Genomic DNA, 16640 nt, shown 5'->3' with positions numbered 1-16640 from the left:
CTCATACAAATTGGCATTCATTTTGTCACTCCGTGGCATTTTGCAAGGTCTACTGAGCATGAGGGGTTTAGTTTCGCGGGCAATACCAGGAACCTAGAACATGTTTCTGGCGTAATTGAACTTCTGGGGATTTATGACTGTATGTCCCTCCAGTTTAATTGTCCATTGACTCCATTCCAAAGTTGCACCAAGCAGATACTATCATGAGATTCTCTTTCTGATCTTCGAAGCATCCCCTTAAGACATTTGAAACTGCCCCTGCTACTGGTTTTAGAAACTTGAAAGTTCATATTTTGGCAAATCCTGGCCTAAATTTACTGTATTAGCTTGGACCCCAACGGGCTCATTTTCCACTAAGCATGATTAAGTAACTCAATTCCTATGTTTTTTTTGCAAATGACATTAGATTAGAATGTTTATTTTGCAAATGAAATTAGATTAGAAAATTATTAACTACCTGTTTGACAAGATCGTAAAATTATTTTCTGTCAATACACATTGACAAGAAATAACAAGATTGCCTGTTTGTATTTCCATTATAACTTGAACTGAAGTTCTATTGAAAGATAAATGTTTCAATCTCTAAATATTTTCCTGAGATTCAAATGGATGAGCTTAACTGAGTCCAATTCCTAGGTGAAACAAGAGCAGTGCAACACAAAAGGGGAAAAAAGCATATTCAACAAGTCACAAAAGGAAGATTCATGAAGGTTTAGCTTCTACATGGGCGGCAGCCATTCACCCTGCTGAACTCAACCCAAAGGATTTGACAATGGTGCTGACCCTTTCTGCAAAAGTTCTGGAGGTTATCTTTTTACCTGGCACGTGAAATGGGTTTGAAACCGCATCTACATATGCAACATGGAACTTCCTGAAAAACTGTACAGCATATTCCACAGAAAAATGAAAAATCAGGAACAACTATAAGAGATGTCATTCATAGTATGGTGGAGATGAAGACTACAGTAATTGAAAGTTGCAACAGAAAATAGGAGTGGGCCTATTCAAATCTGCAATGATATTTGTCAAATCCTGCTGCAGCTGCACCAGCTCCTTCTGTATGCCATAAATGACCTAGGAGTAGGATGAATCCTATTCACAAAATGCTTTAAGCAAGCAAAAAAAATGGCAACCATTCTGTTATGGAATAAGTGGATTGTAAGGCAGGAAACCAGCGATTTCTAAAAGGACATATCAAGCAACTTACATAAACATGTATTATACACGATTTTGTCTGGTCTGCATATCACCGAGAAAATTAAAATAACATAAAAGAATTGTCCAACCACCAACAATTTTGGGAGTGGATCACAAGGACAAGACAACATACAATTGATAAAAACATCACTGGAATTCCAGTTCTTCCTATTTTTGTCAGTAAGCCATACAAAACTAACCAAAAATTCATTTCCTTCCTTTCGTAATATGATGCCATTTAATTTCTCGTCACGGATATCGTACATTCTCTTAAAAGCAAAAAAGTCACTTCGATTTTCCGGGAAAATATTTCCATAGAACAAAATAAATCCAATTGATAACCAAACTCACATTTCGAACATCCGCGTCTCTGACATCTAGATCCGTTGTCACCACGATAAACTTCACCTTCGTATTGGTCAGATACCCGTACCTACCACAAGCACAACATGATTTTATCGCAAGAAGAAACACTTTCCTTAAAAAAAAAAATATTAATCCATTGCATCGGTAATTACACCTACACTTTGTAATTTTCGGTCGGATAAAGCAGACCCAGAAATGTCTCATTTAGTGTCGGTCCAGATTTTTTGGGATTGTTCACTGAAACATAAAATGATTCAAATTTAATCAATTTTCGAAAAACACAACACGCTTTGCTGGAGAAATTGAAATCCTAAATCCTATAAGCTGTACCGTACGAATCATGGACGAGGATCCGAAATCCTTAACAATAGCAATTACCTCGCTCGTCGATGACGTCTAGGGAGCAGTGTACGATGTGGTGGAGCTTGAGGGCATCGTCAGCCTCCGTGAAGCTCTGTATGTAGAGCGGGTTGTTCTGTGAAGAAAATTTAAAGTAAATATTCGAAAAAAACCAGGGAGAGAGAGATATATAAATATATATACACATATGTATATGATTTGTCTCGGGTGTACGCACCTGGTGGCCGACGACGGCGACGCAGACGATCATCTTCACTGTCTTACGTACAGAGCGGATGCGTTTTTCATATGGACTGGAGCAAATGCAGTTGTACTTGTCTCGCTCTGTTCGCTATACCTTTTTGTGTTGGGCATGGAGGCCCATAGAGATACATGGGCCGTTCTTACCAGCATAAAGACTCAAAAGAGCCCGGCCCGACCATAATAAAATATAATTTTAATCAAATAGGTAGTGAAGACGTCCTACGGGAGGAGATCGCGTAGGTCTCGCGTGGATCGCACGTTGATATCCATCCCATTCTTCAAGCCATTCTTCAAAGTAGATTTCATTCGACAACACGTTTGAATTGTTTTAGAAATAACAAAGATAACATCTTAAATTAATTCTTAAAAATAATGTAATTCTAAAAAAATATCCAATAATTTTAAATGAAAAATATTTAGTTCACAGAGAAATTTCGCATAAATTTAATGTACATGTCTATTCTCATCATTTAAAAAAAAATTAAATATAATCATAAAATATACAAATATTTCGTATTTCTATTAAATTATTGGTAGGAGATATCTTTTATCAATTTAAAAGAATCGAATTTAAATCATTCCTTGCGAAGAAGGGCAACCGTTTGGCTTGTCCCTGTAAAACTCCAGCACTCGGGGTCTCTCATGGACCAAGAAAGCATATGCCTTTTCGATTTTCGCTTAAACTGAATACGTTGTTATTTTAAAGCAAAGCATAAACCAATTTTAGCTTCTTCTAACTCGTTACTTCTTTCATGAAATGAATCTATAATAACCCAAACCCAAGGCCAGTCTTCGTCATTTCGAACCCCACGGCGGCCCACCTGCCCCTATATAAACACAGACAATTCGACATTCTCGTAATTACCATTATACCCCCACATCCTCTTCCAGACTCCAGCTCCCCCTCTCGCCCCTCACCCCACTCTTCTCTCCGCATTATATTCTCCAACAGGAGCTCCTTGTTCGAAAACGACAACACTTCTTCTTCTTCTTCTTCTTCATCTTCTTCTTCAATCTCTCAGGGTTCAAAGTCTTCGATTCGAATAGGTAATTTCTCAGAAGATCTTGAATCCAGCTGCTACCTCTCGCCTAACTCTCAAAAGAAATGGCGGACTTTTTATTTTCCTTCTAAACATTTAAATTTTGCGGCGTTATTTATGTCGGTTAAACCAATTTCTGATCCAATTAGGTGCTTATTTTTACATGGATTTGAGCTGGTATGCGTAGCTTGTAGGTTAGATGATCTGCTGGCTTGGTAGATTTTGAGCTACCCTAGGGTTCTTCTAGCTTTGTTCATTAAAATAATATGAAATTTATTTACTGTTTCTATGATGATTTTATTGTGTTGTATATGTTTCGACTATTTGGTCCATGATCAATCGGGATTAGGACATCTAAGAACTTTTTTCATGCGTAACATTTGCATGGAATTAATATTATTGTAGTGCGTGAATGAGTATTATGAATTTGTTAGATTGTAAATTTATTATATGGTGGACGAATACCTTTGTGTTTTGAGCTTTAGTGGATTTGACATTAAGCTCTGGGATTGTCGTTAATTTGAATGTGGAGATAAGTTGGCGATAATTTGATTTAAGGTGTCTTGGGGAGAAGTAATGGATAGGTATACAAACGGTTTTATAAAAATATTCTGGGGTCTCCCTCTGATTTGAGAATCGACAGAATGTTTTTTCTTATATATTTAAGATTGCCCGTTAAGTAATCAGTAAAACTCTAATTTGTGCTTACAATCTGGAGGTAAATGGAAGTTGATTAATATTCAGATTTCCCAAATGGGATAATCAACTTTTCTATCAAATGACTCTTAATTAGCTGGGTGTTACATTTTCTTAGGGAATAGACTGAAAGAATTGCAAGACCAGAAAAGTTGTGGTCTCTTTATTTGCTTTAGATTTATTGCTGAAACCTCTCTCTTTCTGAAACTCTTTTAAGAGTGTAGACAGTCATTATATTATATTGTATGTGGATGAATTGTTTGTTACATGGTGATTTTGGTTTGAACGATAAAAATATGGACTGATAATCTTACCTTATTCTTATGATTTTTTTCAGATGGAAAATGAAGAATATGACTCTGTCGGTATGGTTAATGAGCCTACCACAAGTCGTCATGATAATAATTCTCCGAAACAAGATTATTCTACCACAAGCGGGCTTGTTTGTGATCCAAGTGTAGATAGTGAAAGTAAGGAAGTTAGCAAACCTATGGACACTGCCAGTAACAACCACAATATTCCATATATCTATAGGCAAGATGTTGTGAAGAGAAATAACAGTGGCATGACGGGGATAGTGACTGAAGTTGCAGGTGAAACAGATTCAGATAGCAGCATTACTGATGATGAGGATGATGACGGTGATGATGATGATGATGATGAAGACAATGGTGGCGAGAATGAGGAAGATGGTGATGGAAATAGCAATGCCAATGTCAATAGTGATTGGAAAAGAGGTGGTGGTAAGAGTGATCCTCTGCCGGCAGACCAGGTGCGAGTACTTTGGATGGATGAAAATGAGTCAACCGTAAATGTTAATGATGTAGCAGTTGTTGACCGTGGATTCTTACATGGGGATTTTGTTGCCACTGCTTCGGACCCAACGGGGCAAGTGGGTGTTGTCGTGGATGTGAATATCTCTGTTGACTTATTAGCTTCAGATGGGTCTGTTATGAAAGATGTCTCATCCAAAGATTTGAAACGTGTAAGGGATTTCACTGTGGGTGACTATGTTGTCCTTGGTCCATGGCTTGGTAGAATTGATGATGTTTTAGATAATGTGACTGTTTTGTTTGATGATGGTTCTGTGTGTAAGGTTCCAAAAGCTGAGCCAGTACGTCTAAAACCAATTTCCAAGAATATCCTTGAAGACGGGCATTTTCCTTATTATCCAGGCCAGCGTGTAAGGGCTAGTTCTTCATCAGTTTTCAAGAATTCTAGGTGGCTATCTGGCTTATGGAAAGCTAATCGGTTGGAAGGCACTGTTACAAAGGTTACAGTAGGATCGGTTTTTATTTATTGGATAGCATCTGCCGGATATGGACCAGATTCTTCAACTGCCCCTGCTGAAGAACAGAGTCCAAAAAACTTAAAACTGTTGTCTTGTTTTTCCCATGCCAATTGGCAACTGGGTGACTGGTGTCTTCTCCCCTCATTGGCACTTCCGTCCTCCATTCCCTTAGACAGTGATTTATCAAAATTAGAACTGCATCATTCCATCAATAGTGAATTAGATTCTACTCAACTGGGAAGTGGATGTGATTCAGAAGAGGTTTCATTGGAGGAATCAAATGAAAATAGTGAATCCATGGATCTTGATCCTGTTCCTGCAGTGGATGGAAATGATAGAAACTTTCCCATCAATGAGACCGAGTCTAGCTCTTGCGGTAGTTCATTGTCAGTTTCTAAGGAGCCTGTTCACGAGTCTTGGCCTCTTCATCGCAAGAAGATCCGTAAAGTTGTTGTTAGGAGGGACAGGAAAACTCGAAAGAAAGAGGAAAGTTTTGAAAGAGCCCTTTTGATTGTCAATACAGTGACAAAGGTTGATGTGGCATGGCAAGATGGAAAGATAGGACACTGGTTGGACTCAACAAGTTTAATTCCGATTGATAGTCCTGGTGATCACGAGTTTGTTGCTGAGCAGTATGTGGTTGAGAAGGCCACTGATGATGGTGACGATGTTGGTGAAATCAGGCGTGTCGGAATTGTGAAAAGTGTGAATGCCAAGGAACGAACAGCTTGTGTGAGGTGGTTAAAGCCAGTTACCCGTGCAGAAGATCCTCGAGAGTTTGACAAGGAGGAAATTGTAAGCGTCTATGAGTTGGAGGGACATCCGGATTATGATTACTGCTATGGGGATGTAGTTGTTCGATTATCTCCAGTTTCTGTTTCTGCAGAAACAGCTACTGGCATAGACTCCATTGATCAAGCAAAGCAGCAAAATGGGCCGGATGAGGTTAAACAGGATATGAAAAGGCACTCAGGATGTAAGAAAGTAGATGATGTATCTGAATATAAAGCTTGTAGTGGCTTCTCAGATCTCTCTTGGGTTGGGAATATAACTGGTCTTAGCAATGGTGATATTGAAGTTACATGGGCTGATGGGATGGTTTCAACGGTATATTACTTGCAACATAATATTATGTTCTTTTTTAATAATGTTTTCTTTCTCTTTATGAATGAGAAAAGCGTACATTGTAATTTTTTCAGTCTTTATCTAAAACTGTGCTTAATCAGCAACTTTGAGTTTGTAAATATATAACATAAGTACTGCACATATATACATCCCCTTGGTAAAGACAGAAAACGATAAAGGCTGTTTTATTCCAGATTTGAATGTTATTATTTTCATCAATTAGATGTTAAATATCTGGTAGCTACGTAAAATGGCTAAATTTGAACAAATAGGGCATTAAGGGTGTCACATAAACCTCCAGAGTGTATCTTGTGGGAGATCTATGATGTTTCCTGAAATGGTTTGTTTTGAGCTTACTAGATGGAAGTGGGAATGTAATTTGAAATCTCATGATTGTTTGGCAATGGGATAAGATTGTTGCAATATGGTAACTTTTTCTTTTCTCTTTATTTGGTCAGCCTAAACTGGCAGCTTAAAGGGAGAATCATTTCATAGTCTATTGCACTAATATGTTCCACCATGACCACACAATTATTTTGATTATTTTCCATTCTTGTGTAAGAGTTCTCATAGTGTTTGATTTGCTTATTTCAATCTTTTGTACGTCGTTAGGTTGGACCTCAAGCAATATATGTTGTTGGTCGGGATGATGATGATGAGTCAATGGCTGCTGGGAGTGAAATTAGTGATGATGCTGCTAGTTGGGAAACTGTTAATGACAATGAAATGGATGCCCTTGAAAATTCTCAAGAGGTGTGTTTCTGTTTAGAGCGTTATCATGTGTGTCATTCAAATATGTTTACTGTCTGTTAAAGAAGGCCGACCAAAGAAACTAGTGTGTGTGGTGTGCATTCTGGGATGGGAGTTGTAATTCAACTTGTCACAGGATTCACAAAAATGGTGTTTGGAAAAATTATACTATGGCCACTCATATCTGAACTTTTCTAATTCCACTTTGTGATTTTCAAAATCTTAATGATGGACATTCATTTTACAATAATTCCAAGTGTAATAGATTGGATGGTCAAGTGCATGTTGGGAAACAAATACTCTGTCCTTATATTGGAGCTGAACCTTTATGGTCAGTTCCTCCTCTACATGATTGCCAAAATGTACATAATTCATATTCTATTTTTCTTCCTTGCGTGTAATTTGCTAGTACTAGAACTAAGATTTACTCAATAGTGCATATCATTTTTTCTGCTGGTCGAGTGAATGATTGTAGTCAATGATGTTCAGGAAGATGGGCTGCATGATGCCCACTACGCAAATTCTGAACCAGAAGAAAGTGGAGAGAATTCTGGCAAAAATACAGCACTGTCAGTTCCCTTAGCTGCACTTCGGTTTGTTACAAGACTGGCCACTGGGATATTCTCACGGGGACAAAAGAATATAGATCCAAGCTGTTTGGATTCCAAAGTTGAAAGTGAGGTTGAATCCCAGCAGATCATTCAGATTTCTGAGGGAAAAGATTCTAGTAATGAGTCTAGTTCTCAGAAATCAAACATCATTGATAGTTTTGGTACAGATGTTAAAGAAGAGTTTGCCTCTGAGGCCCAAAAACTGTTAGAAGCGGCAGAGGCTTCAGGTAACTTGAGGACTGAAGAATCAAATGCACCAGCATGTTCTGGGGATGACACTTGCGGTTTCAAACACTTCGATATAGCTAAAGATCCCATGGACCATTATTTTCTTGGTGCATATGGACAGGTGAATGCCTTCTTCATTTTTGGTATCATCCTTGATGCCACAAATACCAATGTTGTTTTGCTTCATTCTATCATAATTACAATTAAACTTCCTTATTTAGTTAGATCTGACAGGCTTACTCTTCAGTTAGATCCACATAAGGAAAACTATGTGGATATATTGAGTGCAGTAACTTGGAAGGGCTTTGGAGGAATTCAGCTTTTGAAACTAGAAAAAGAATGTATAGTTATCTTGTCAAAACCCCGCACGCGGGGGGGGGGGGGGGGGGGGGGGGGGGGGGGGGCATTGGGGGAGGCGGAATGTGCAAGGAGATGCTTATTCAATATGTTCAGTTATCACTCTCATTCTCACAAGGATCACTTTTTGTGTTTTGTTTTTTCAACCCCTTTGCAAATGAATGTATCTTGCAGAATAACAATGGAAGGAAGTGGTATAAGAAGGTTCAACAAGATTGGAGCATCCTTCAGAATAATCTGCCTGGTAAGCAATACTTAGGACATCAAATTTATAGTATGTTACAAGGCTTTGATAATTTTATCCTATTTTAGCAACTCTTGGTTTTAACAAACAGAAGTGTTTAACAGATACAATCTACGTACGAGTTTATGAAGATCGAATGGATCTCTTACGGGCTGTTATAGTTGGGGCATATGGGACACCTTACCAAGATGGCCTCTTTTTCTTTGATTTTCACCTTCCACCAGAGTACCCTGATGTTCCTCCAGTAAGATATACTGATGTTAATCTCTAGTTCTATCTTTGGTCTATAAGCTGTGCTTTCCATATTTTCTCACTGATCCCAAAGACATTTTTGTTCAGTTTGATGTGGAAAAGGGTGTCTTTATCTGTTATCTGACTAAGTTTGTGATGTGCAGTCATCATACTATCATTCGGGTGGCTGGCGGATAAATCCAAATTTATATGAAGAAGGCAAGGTGTGCCTTAGCCTTTTAAATACTTGGACTGGAAAAGGAAATGAAGTCTGGGATCCAAAGTCTTCTAGCATCCTACAAGTGCTTGTTTCGCTCCAGGGATTGGTGCTAAATTCTAAGCCGTATTTTAATGAGGCTGGCTATGATAGGCAGATTGGGACGCCTGAGGGAGAGAAGAATTCGTTGTCATACAATGAGAATACTTTCTTGCTAAATTGCAAGACAATTATGTATCTTATGCGGAAGCCCCCAAAGGTAATGTGTCCTATTCCAGTATTCAATATTAGCTTTTCTTGGTTCAAAGCCCTTTGCTTTTTTTTTTTTTTTTTTTTTTTTATAATGAATAACCCCTTTCCCGTTTATTATCATAGACATATCCTATTTGCCCAAAATCTTGTCAACAAAGTTTCATTCCCACCTTATTGTCACCTGTACTTTATTTTAAAAAATCAAGGGAACCTTGTGCTGATAATATTCATAGTACTTTGTGGTGATCTCCAGGAGGGGTGCCACCTAGGTTTCTTTTTCTTTTTCTTCTTTTCTTTTTTTTTTTTCCTTTTTTGTCCTTTTTGTTTGCTTGCTAAACAAGGTGGCTGATTTATATCTTAAGCCATCCTTCCACTTTTGTTAAGCAAGTCCCACTCTTGCCCACTTCCATGGACATCAATCTCGTTTGCAGATGTGCATTGGGCATGGTATCCCGTAAGCGTTGTTGATGAAGGTGTGGTAGTGTGCGTGGAAAGCTCTCTGAGTCGGGCTAGAACCGTTGCTTAGTCTGGTCAAACCTGCAATAATATTATTATCATTCAGCTGTATGTTCAAAAGTCTGGTCAAACCTGCAATAATATTATTATCATTCAGCTGTATGTTCAAAGGCGTTATGTGAAGTCACAAAGTAATCATGTAGTCAGCCGCAGGGGAATATTTTATTCTTTAAGTACAAAAGATAGTGGCATTAAGTTTTTGGATGAACATTAGACAAGAAGACATTTAGTTTGTTCTTTAATTGTGTTGAGGCATTGTGCCGTATAATAAAACATCCTGGTAAAAGTTTTTATTATTTCGGGGAATCTAATATATAATCAAGTTAGAGTTGCACTTATATTTCTTTTTGACTAATTAAAGTATTTTACCTTCTTAATGGCTTCTCTAGGACTTCGAAGAGCTTGTTAAAGACCATTTCAGGAAGCGTGGTTATTACATCCTTAAGGCCTGTGATGTATATATGAAAGGTAGTTTAATAGGCTCTCTAACTGAGGACGCCTCTGTGAGTGATAAGAGCAATGCCAATTCAACTTCAGTTGGTTTCAAGTTGATGCTAGCAAAGATATTGCCGAAGCTTTTCGTGGCACTTAGTGAAGTTGGAGCTGATTGTCTTGAATTTAAGCATCTGCAACAGTCTTAGCGTATTTGGAGACATCTTGGTCAAGCCACCAACTTCAACTAGGTCAGTCTTTGATTCATTATCATTAATTTACTTCAGATTTCCAGCAGCTACCCATCAATGTAAAAAGGCTTTCCTGCATTGGGAACGTTTGATTTATGTGAACTGTGATAGAAACGTTCCCGTGTCTCGTTTGGAAGGCTAGTCTGCAAAATTGCTGGATCTCCTATTTTTTTCATAAATGAAACTTTTCATCAGCTCACACAGCATATTGGAAATGATTGCGTTTGTTTTGTATTTAGTTTGAAACTATTTTTTTTTTTTTTTTCCTGTTCGTTTATTGAAATGCCTGTATTTTCTGAATTTAAGACCTTGCTTGTAGACAAGTTGAGAGGAGGTCGTTTTTCTCCTAGAAAGTATCCACTAAATCAAGAGATACCACCGTGGTTGAGTTCAACAATCCACAGTTGAGACTAATGTGTAGAAAATAAAAATCTTTTAGAGTATTTCCTTTCTAATTTATTTTTCTGGGACCGTTGGATGACGCTCTTCAGAACTTACCACCACAGATCGTACCAACCAAAGAGTTGAGGACTAATCTAACAAAAGACGAGCAAACATAATATTTGCTTGGCATATTTGCTTGGCTTCCTTAACGATAAAACATGATATGAGTATATTACAACAGCATGATATGAGACTGAGTTCATTACAACAGAGCATATCATGATCTCTAGGGTCTAGCGTTAAGTATCACTAACAGAGATAAGAGAAGGATTTATTTTCCCTGAAATTGGGCGCACATAAAATAAATTTTATATTATTTACTGAATATTTATTATTATCTGAGAATTTTACTTAGCTATAAATTTTATGTGTTTATTTTTTGGATCCTAGAAGGGCCACCGAGAGTGGCCATTGAGGATTATCGAGAAGTGTAAAATTACTTTTTTATTATGTATTTTTTTCCAATTATTTTTTAAATTCCTTTAAACATTTAAAAAGAAACTCACAGGCTCATTTAAAAACACTTTCAACACTTTTTCAACAATTAAGTAAAAATATATACAAATAAAATAGGGATGCAGCATTTTCCTTATCTTTTTTCCACTCTAAATTTTAAGAGTCCAAATAGGAACGGCAGGGGATCCAAATCCATAAAAGTAGGACTTGTCTGAGCAGCAAATTCGGAAAAAATAATAAATTTTAATAAATCGCGCTGGTTCTATAATATAACAGTTATAGCAAGAATTCTGGGACATTTTTTCACAAAATTACACCGAGTGATCCAGAAAACTTAACATTTTTATGCAGAAGATTGCTGACAAGAGCTATCATAGAGTGGGATATTCAAAACTACATAAAATGAGGAACCTTTCTTATATGTGTTCTAAATAAAATCCTAAATAGCTATATCCCCACCTTCTTTTTCAATTAATCACGCTTTATTTCTTACATGCTCTCTCTCTCTCTTTCTAATTATCAGCACATAATAAAAATAGGATTTGATTAATCAATGTGATTTATTCACCAGAAATTCAGGTGGATCAACAATTTCCAGGCACATATTCATTCGTACCCATAATCAATCCCATTGCAATAGGCAAGAAAAAATGGAAAACTAGTTCAGGCCAAAAAGAACCAACAAATTTTCTCTCAAAAAAAATATTATGCACCGTTCTTGACGATCCCCCTCCTAGCCAAGAACCTCGCCATCGGAGGCGTAAGTGCAATGGTAATGGGAACCCGAATCGGAAACAAAGCCTTGTTACAGAGTACAGCCAGGGCCAGAGCCCCACCGGTCGAGGCGGTGAGCTCCGCCACTCGATTCCGCTTCTTCTCCTCTATAACCACCGTCGATTGAGACTCTGAAGTCAGTCTCTCATTTTCGACCACAAACCCCTCGGAAGAAGAAGAAGAAGATTCAGGGGTAGCGTGATCCTTGGTGGAGGAGCCGACACCACCCATGTGCAATTTCTCGAGCAGGGACTCGACGTCGACGTTGTTGTTGATGGCGACGTAGAGTCCGGTGATGGAAACCGCAGAGACCGAGAAGTGGACGCCCAAGGCCACCTTCCCGTACTTCTTTAGGAGCTCGCGGAATCTCCCGCCCGCCATTGTTGGATGAAGAAAAATGGAGGCTGGGGTTTTTCTAGGGTTTTTGAGCTTCCGGGCTTGAGTTTAGTTGGTTGCGCGGAAGACATACAAGCTAAACTTTACTTGCTCAAAGCGTTACAAATAAACAAATAAATAAGTAAAGTCGGTTTAAGTAAATAAAGTAGGTGCAGAGCAGTATCCCTTTGCTGTCTTAAGTCAAATTAAATCAAACTTTAGAATATATATGAAGAGAAAAACTTTAGACCCGTGCTTCCTTTAAACTTTTTTTATTGGAGTTCAATAACGTAGTGCCACGTAGAGATTACAATTTTAAAATTATGAGCTGCTCTGCAGGAGATTCACTTCGAGTAGGTGCTCTTTCTCAAACTCTCTCTCCTCCCCTCTCTCTCTCTCTCTACCCCCTTCCGTCTCTCTCCTTCCCTCTCATTCCTTTCTCTGTTTTGCCTTTTGAAATTTGGGTTCTTTCTTTTTTTGATATGCTCCTACCTTTGCCTTTCGCCATCATTTTTATATCTTTCATTTTTCTAACAGATCCAAACTCCAATTCACCCACCCTTCTCTTTCTATCAAGGTGGTGAACTTCCCTCTCTGTGTCTCTCTGTCTTGTTATCTATTTTCTTTTCCTTTTATATTTTTTGTATGTATCTATCTGCAGTGTTATTCTATTTCTAGATAATAAAGATTGGCCTTAAATTTAGTTTCTTTAATGTAATAAAATTTGCGAGTTTGTTTATTTTGATCTCCCCTTCAATTAAAAATCGTTTCTTATTCTTTTTTATTTAAAAAAATTAATTTAGAAGATTATGTCATAAATTTTTGTATAGAATTAATTATTCTTACTTTCTCTTTGATTTGCAGGTTCTGATTTGCAGTTTGGATTTTTGTTAATTCATAGTTTGGTGATCTAGGACTCAAATGGACTGGAGCTTCAGTAGTGATCGGTATTGGTGCTGTGGATGTATCAATGGAATGAACTAGGATATTTTATTTATAGTTTCAAATCGGTGTGATTAAATTCCTAGCTGTGGGAACTAAAGGGGCTTCTAGTTTTCCTCTAATTCTTCCAATTTTGAATTTTTGGGCGCAATGGCTACTCTTAGTTCTTGTAAATAGCCCAATTTCCTGGCTTTTGTATGAAATTTGTAAATAACAAATTATTTATAGTTTGTGCTCATCAATATGATGGGTGGGATTTGCTCGAGGCTAGGAACTATTGAGGTCCATGGTGAAGTTGCAGGTCTTGCAAGGTTGCAGGTCTTGCAAGATTCCAGGTTCGTTTTCACGGTTAGGGATGGTTTTCATTAAAGAAAGGGAATGAGAGAGAGAGGTTAGGGATGGTTTTCGTAAAGGGGAGAGAGAGAGTTCAAAAGAAAGCAGAATTCAAAAGGAGAGAGAGAGAGAGAGAGAGAGAGAGAGAGAGAGATTACAAGTTGATTCCCTGCTATGCGTCCAGAAGCAATTCTTGAGGAACCCATACGCGGTAGTTCCCTATTTGTTTCCAATAATACCTCCTTATAGGAGACACCGTCTAGAAGCATTTCTTATAAATTAAATCTTGTCATGCCAACGATACGTCAAATCAATTAACAATTTTCGATCGCATCATATTAACTATCGATAGCGTATATTTTATATTAACTAGTTCTTGGATTATCACTCATTTTAAAGTTTAAGGTTAAATACTCTATAGGTACAAACAATTATTTAGGATCACATTTCATAATAGAAAGTCAACAATTTAATTAGTTCCATATAAAAAAACTTTTAAGAATGCGGTGTATAAGATCGGAATTTACTCTGAAATGTAGGTATGAAGAGCCCTGCCTTGAAGAAATTTTTTATATTAAAAAATAAATAAAATTGATAATATTTTCTAGTAGAAGACTGATCATGTTAATCACACTCCCAATTCTCACTTTACACTTGTAGTTTTGATTTAAAAATAATGATATAAATAATATCATAAAAGCTATTTAAAAAATTGTAGACAAATTTATGCTCCATAAATAGTAAATAATGCATGGATGTAATTTGTAAATAAAAGATTTTCTGAATAACAAAACTGGGCCATTATGGGCCATGATTCATGCACTTATACCGTACAGAAAGGTAATGTCATTAATGGGCTCAAAACTCACAAGCCTTACATGTACGTACATTACTTGGTAAATGGACTCGGAAGTTAAATCATTCACACCACCATTTTTTTCTTGCTTGAAAAATATTCGAAATGCTTGTATTTGTAGTCTTTTATTTTTCTATCTAGATTTGAACCGAGTATCTAAAATAATAAGTATTTAATTTGGAACTGATTAAATGAGCATCATTTCCCAAATATTTACTTAAGGATTTATATTTCCGTGCATTATGATGAAATTTATGTAAAGAATAGGCCTGTGCAGATGACTCGGCACACCGAATGACCCGAGAGTCTCGACCCAACCCAACCCAAAATATGACGGGTTAGCACTAACCGGTTCACCGATCCGCTTGAGTATAACGGTTTTATCTTTTTGTGTTAAACCGACCGACTACCAATTATAAACTCTCAGTTCAAACCCTAGCCTCCAAGACAGCCATGGGTGAGGCGGCGATTATGCATCCAGGCCACGAGATGCCACACGGCCTTGTAGTCGCACATGTGGGCGACGATGTCGATGACGAGGTCGAAGGAGGAAGATGAGTTAGCGAAGGCCATCGATTCTCCCACTCTTTGGTTCTCTGTTACTACCCTCATATTTCTTTTCGTTTCAGGTGGATCATTTGCGTACCTAAGGGTAGAGCTCGGCGACTTCATGGCCTTCATGGCTGCCGGTAACATCTTACTCGAATATGTGATCGGCGGAGCGACCGTTGCCCGTTCATGGACATCCTTCTTCGCCACACTTTGCAACCACCAGCCAAACGATTTCCGCATCGTAGCCCACGGTCTCGGTCCCGACTGCATCAAGACTCACCACAGCGAAGCTGGGAGGCCATGCCGACTGCATCAAGTTCATAAAGAAAATGATTTCTGCCCTTTTTAGTTTTTGATTTTTGGGATCTTCTGTTAATATTGAGGATGAATGTTAGTTTACCATCACATTGTCGTCTCAGATCTGGGAGATATTTTGTAAATCGATAGGTAGATTGTAAATCGACGGGTTAGAGAGTAGATTTTGTTTTTCAAAGGTCGGGTCATACGGTTCGATCCGACTTTATTTTGATCGGATCATGTCATATCGGTTTGGCGCCATAATTGGGTTTATGCGGGTCGGGTCGGCATCAAACCCGACTGTGCAGGATCGGGTTGCAGGCCTGGTAAAGAATATGATACTGTTGAACTCAAGGTTTCAAGTTTCATGTGATTATAAATCTACACATGGATTTTGATGATAACAAATGAATTCAAAGAATAAAGAAGTCTCAAGCTCAAGTTGTCTACACAATGGAGTCAAGCACATCAAGGAAACAAGCATGAGCAAGAAGGGAACAAGTTCACATTAAAATTATAGAGTAATGTTGTAAATCTCTTCAAAATTCGAAATTAGGATTAATGCTCAAAATTAATATTTTATCATAAAGCATTAAAATACATTTTCCACATGTGCATGAATATTTTTGAAAATTAAATTTGAAAATTTTGAAAGATGATTGATTGTCATCTTTTGCATGTGCATGCCTTGATTAAAGGGTTGAATTTTGAAAATATTAAAGATGATTGATTGTCATCTTTCACATGTGCATGTTTTATTTGAATATTTTCAAAAGTGATTGATGCTTTTTTAGACTTATACAAAAAGTAAAAGATTAGGTTTGAATTTTTTGAACATGAAAGTGTGCTCATTTTGTCATATGCCAAAAGTAAAAGATTAGGTTTGATTTTTTTAAAAAAGTGAATGATGTTGTCTTTGACAATTGAGAAAGAAGAACCTTTTATTTGAATTCTTTGAAAAAGTGAATGATGTTGTCTTTGACAATTGAAAAAGAAGAACATTTTATTTGAATTTTTTGAAAAAGTGAATGATGTTGTCTTTGACATGTGAATCTTTTTAAATTTGAATATGAAGTCTCATATGCCTATAAATAGATCATTTGAGAGCTTCACATTTACAACACCAAGAGCATACAACATTCATTCAAAGCTTTCATTCTCTTTTCTCTAAACATTGAGCCTTAATCCTTGTTCATTTTGAGAG

General features: G+C 37.3%; 3 protein-coding genes across 6 annotated transcripts; 1 reads left to right on the top strand and 2 right to left on the bottom strand.

Moving 5' to 3' along the window:
* Positions 1-498: 498 nt before the first annotated feature.
* On the bottom strand, positions 499-2302 carry LOC122310673 (trafficking protein particle complex subunit 2-like protein). 2 transcript variants are annotated; one of them, XM_043124768.1, is made up of 5 exons: positions 2141-2302; positions 1942-2038; positions 1722-1800; positions 1549-1630; positions 499-879 (listed from the first exon to the last, which is right to left on the bottom strand). In XM_043124768.1, exons 1-5 carry the CDS (start codon positions 2171-2173, stop codon positions 739-741), a joined length of 432 nt encoding a protein of 143 aa, XP_042980702.1. In that variant the 5' UTR covers positions 2174-2302; the 3' UTR covers positions 499-738. The 2 variants fall into 2 exon arrangements, with proteins under 2 accessions (XP_042980702.1, XP_042980703.1); XM_043124769.1 differs by having other exon boundaries at positions 818-1074.
* Positions 2303-2887: 585 nt separating this feature from the next.
* LOC122309707 (probable ubiquitin-conjugating enzyme E2 23) lies at positions 2888-13663 on the top strand. 3 transcript variants are annotated; one of them, XR_006242505.1, is made up of 10 exons: positions 2900-3213; positions 4240-6300; positions 6931-7071; positions 7558-8028; positions 8439-8508; positions 8613-8752; positions 8904-9215; positions 10114-10407; positions 12994-13033; positions 13321-13663. XR_006242505.1 is itself a non-coding variant. In XM_043123290.1 (9 exons), exons 2-8 carry the CDS (start codon positions 4240-4242, stop codon positions 10363-10365), a joined length of 3447 nt encoding a protein of 1148 aa, XP_042979224.1. In that variant the 5' UTR covers positions 2900-3213; the 3' UTR covers positions 10366-10407; positions 13321-13663. The 3 variants fall into 3 exon arrangements, 2 of the variants coding, with proteins under 2 accessions (XP_042979225.1, XP_042979224.1); XM_043123290.1 differs by lacking the exon at positions 12994-13033; XM_043123291.1 differs by lacking the exons at positions 6931-7071; positions 12994-13033; positions 13321-13663 and having other exon boundaries at positions 2888-3213; positions 10114-10622.
* On the bottom strand, positions 11835-12603 carry LOC122309708. Its single transcript, XM_043123292.1, has one exon. It carries the CDS (start codon positions 12460-12462, stop codon positions 12013-12015), a length of 450 nt encoding a protein of 149 aa, XP_042979226.1. The 5' UTR covers positions 12463-12603; the 3' UTR covers positions 11835-12012.
* Positions 13664-16640: the final 2977 nt, after the last annotated feature.

This window comes from Carya illinoinensis, chromosome 5 (genome assembly GCF_018687715.1).
Source record: "Carya illinoinensis cultivar Pawnee chromosome 5, C.illinoinensisPawnee_v1, whole genome shotgun sequence".
Taxonomy (NCBI): domain Eukaryota; kingdom Viridiplantae; phylum Streptophyta; class Magnoliopsida; order Fagales; family Juglandaceae; genus Carya; species Carya illinoinensis.
Note: the sequence above shows the minus strand (reverse complement) of the source record. Positions and strands in the feature narration are given on the sequence as shown.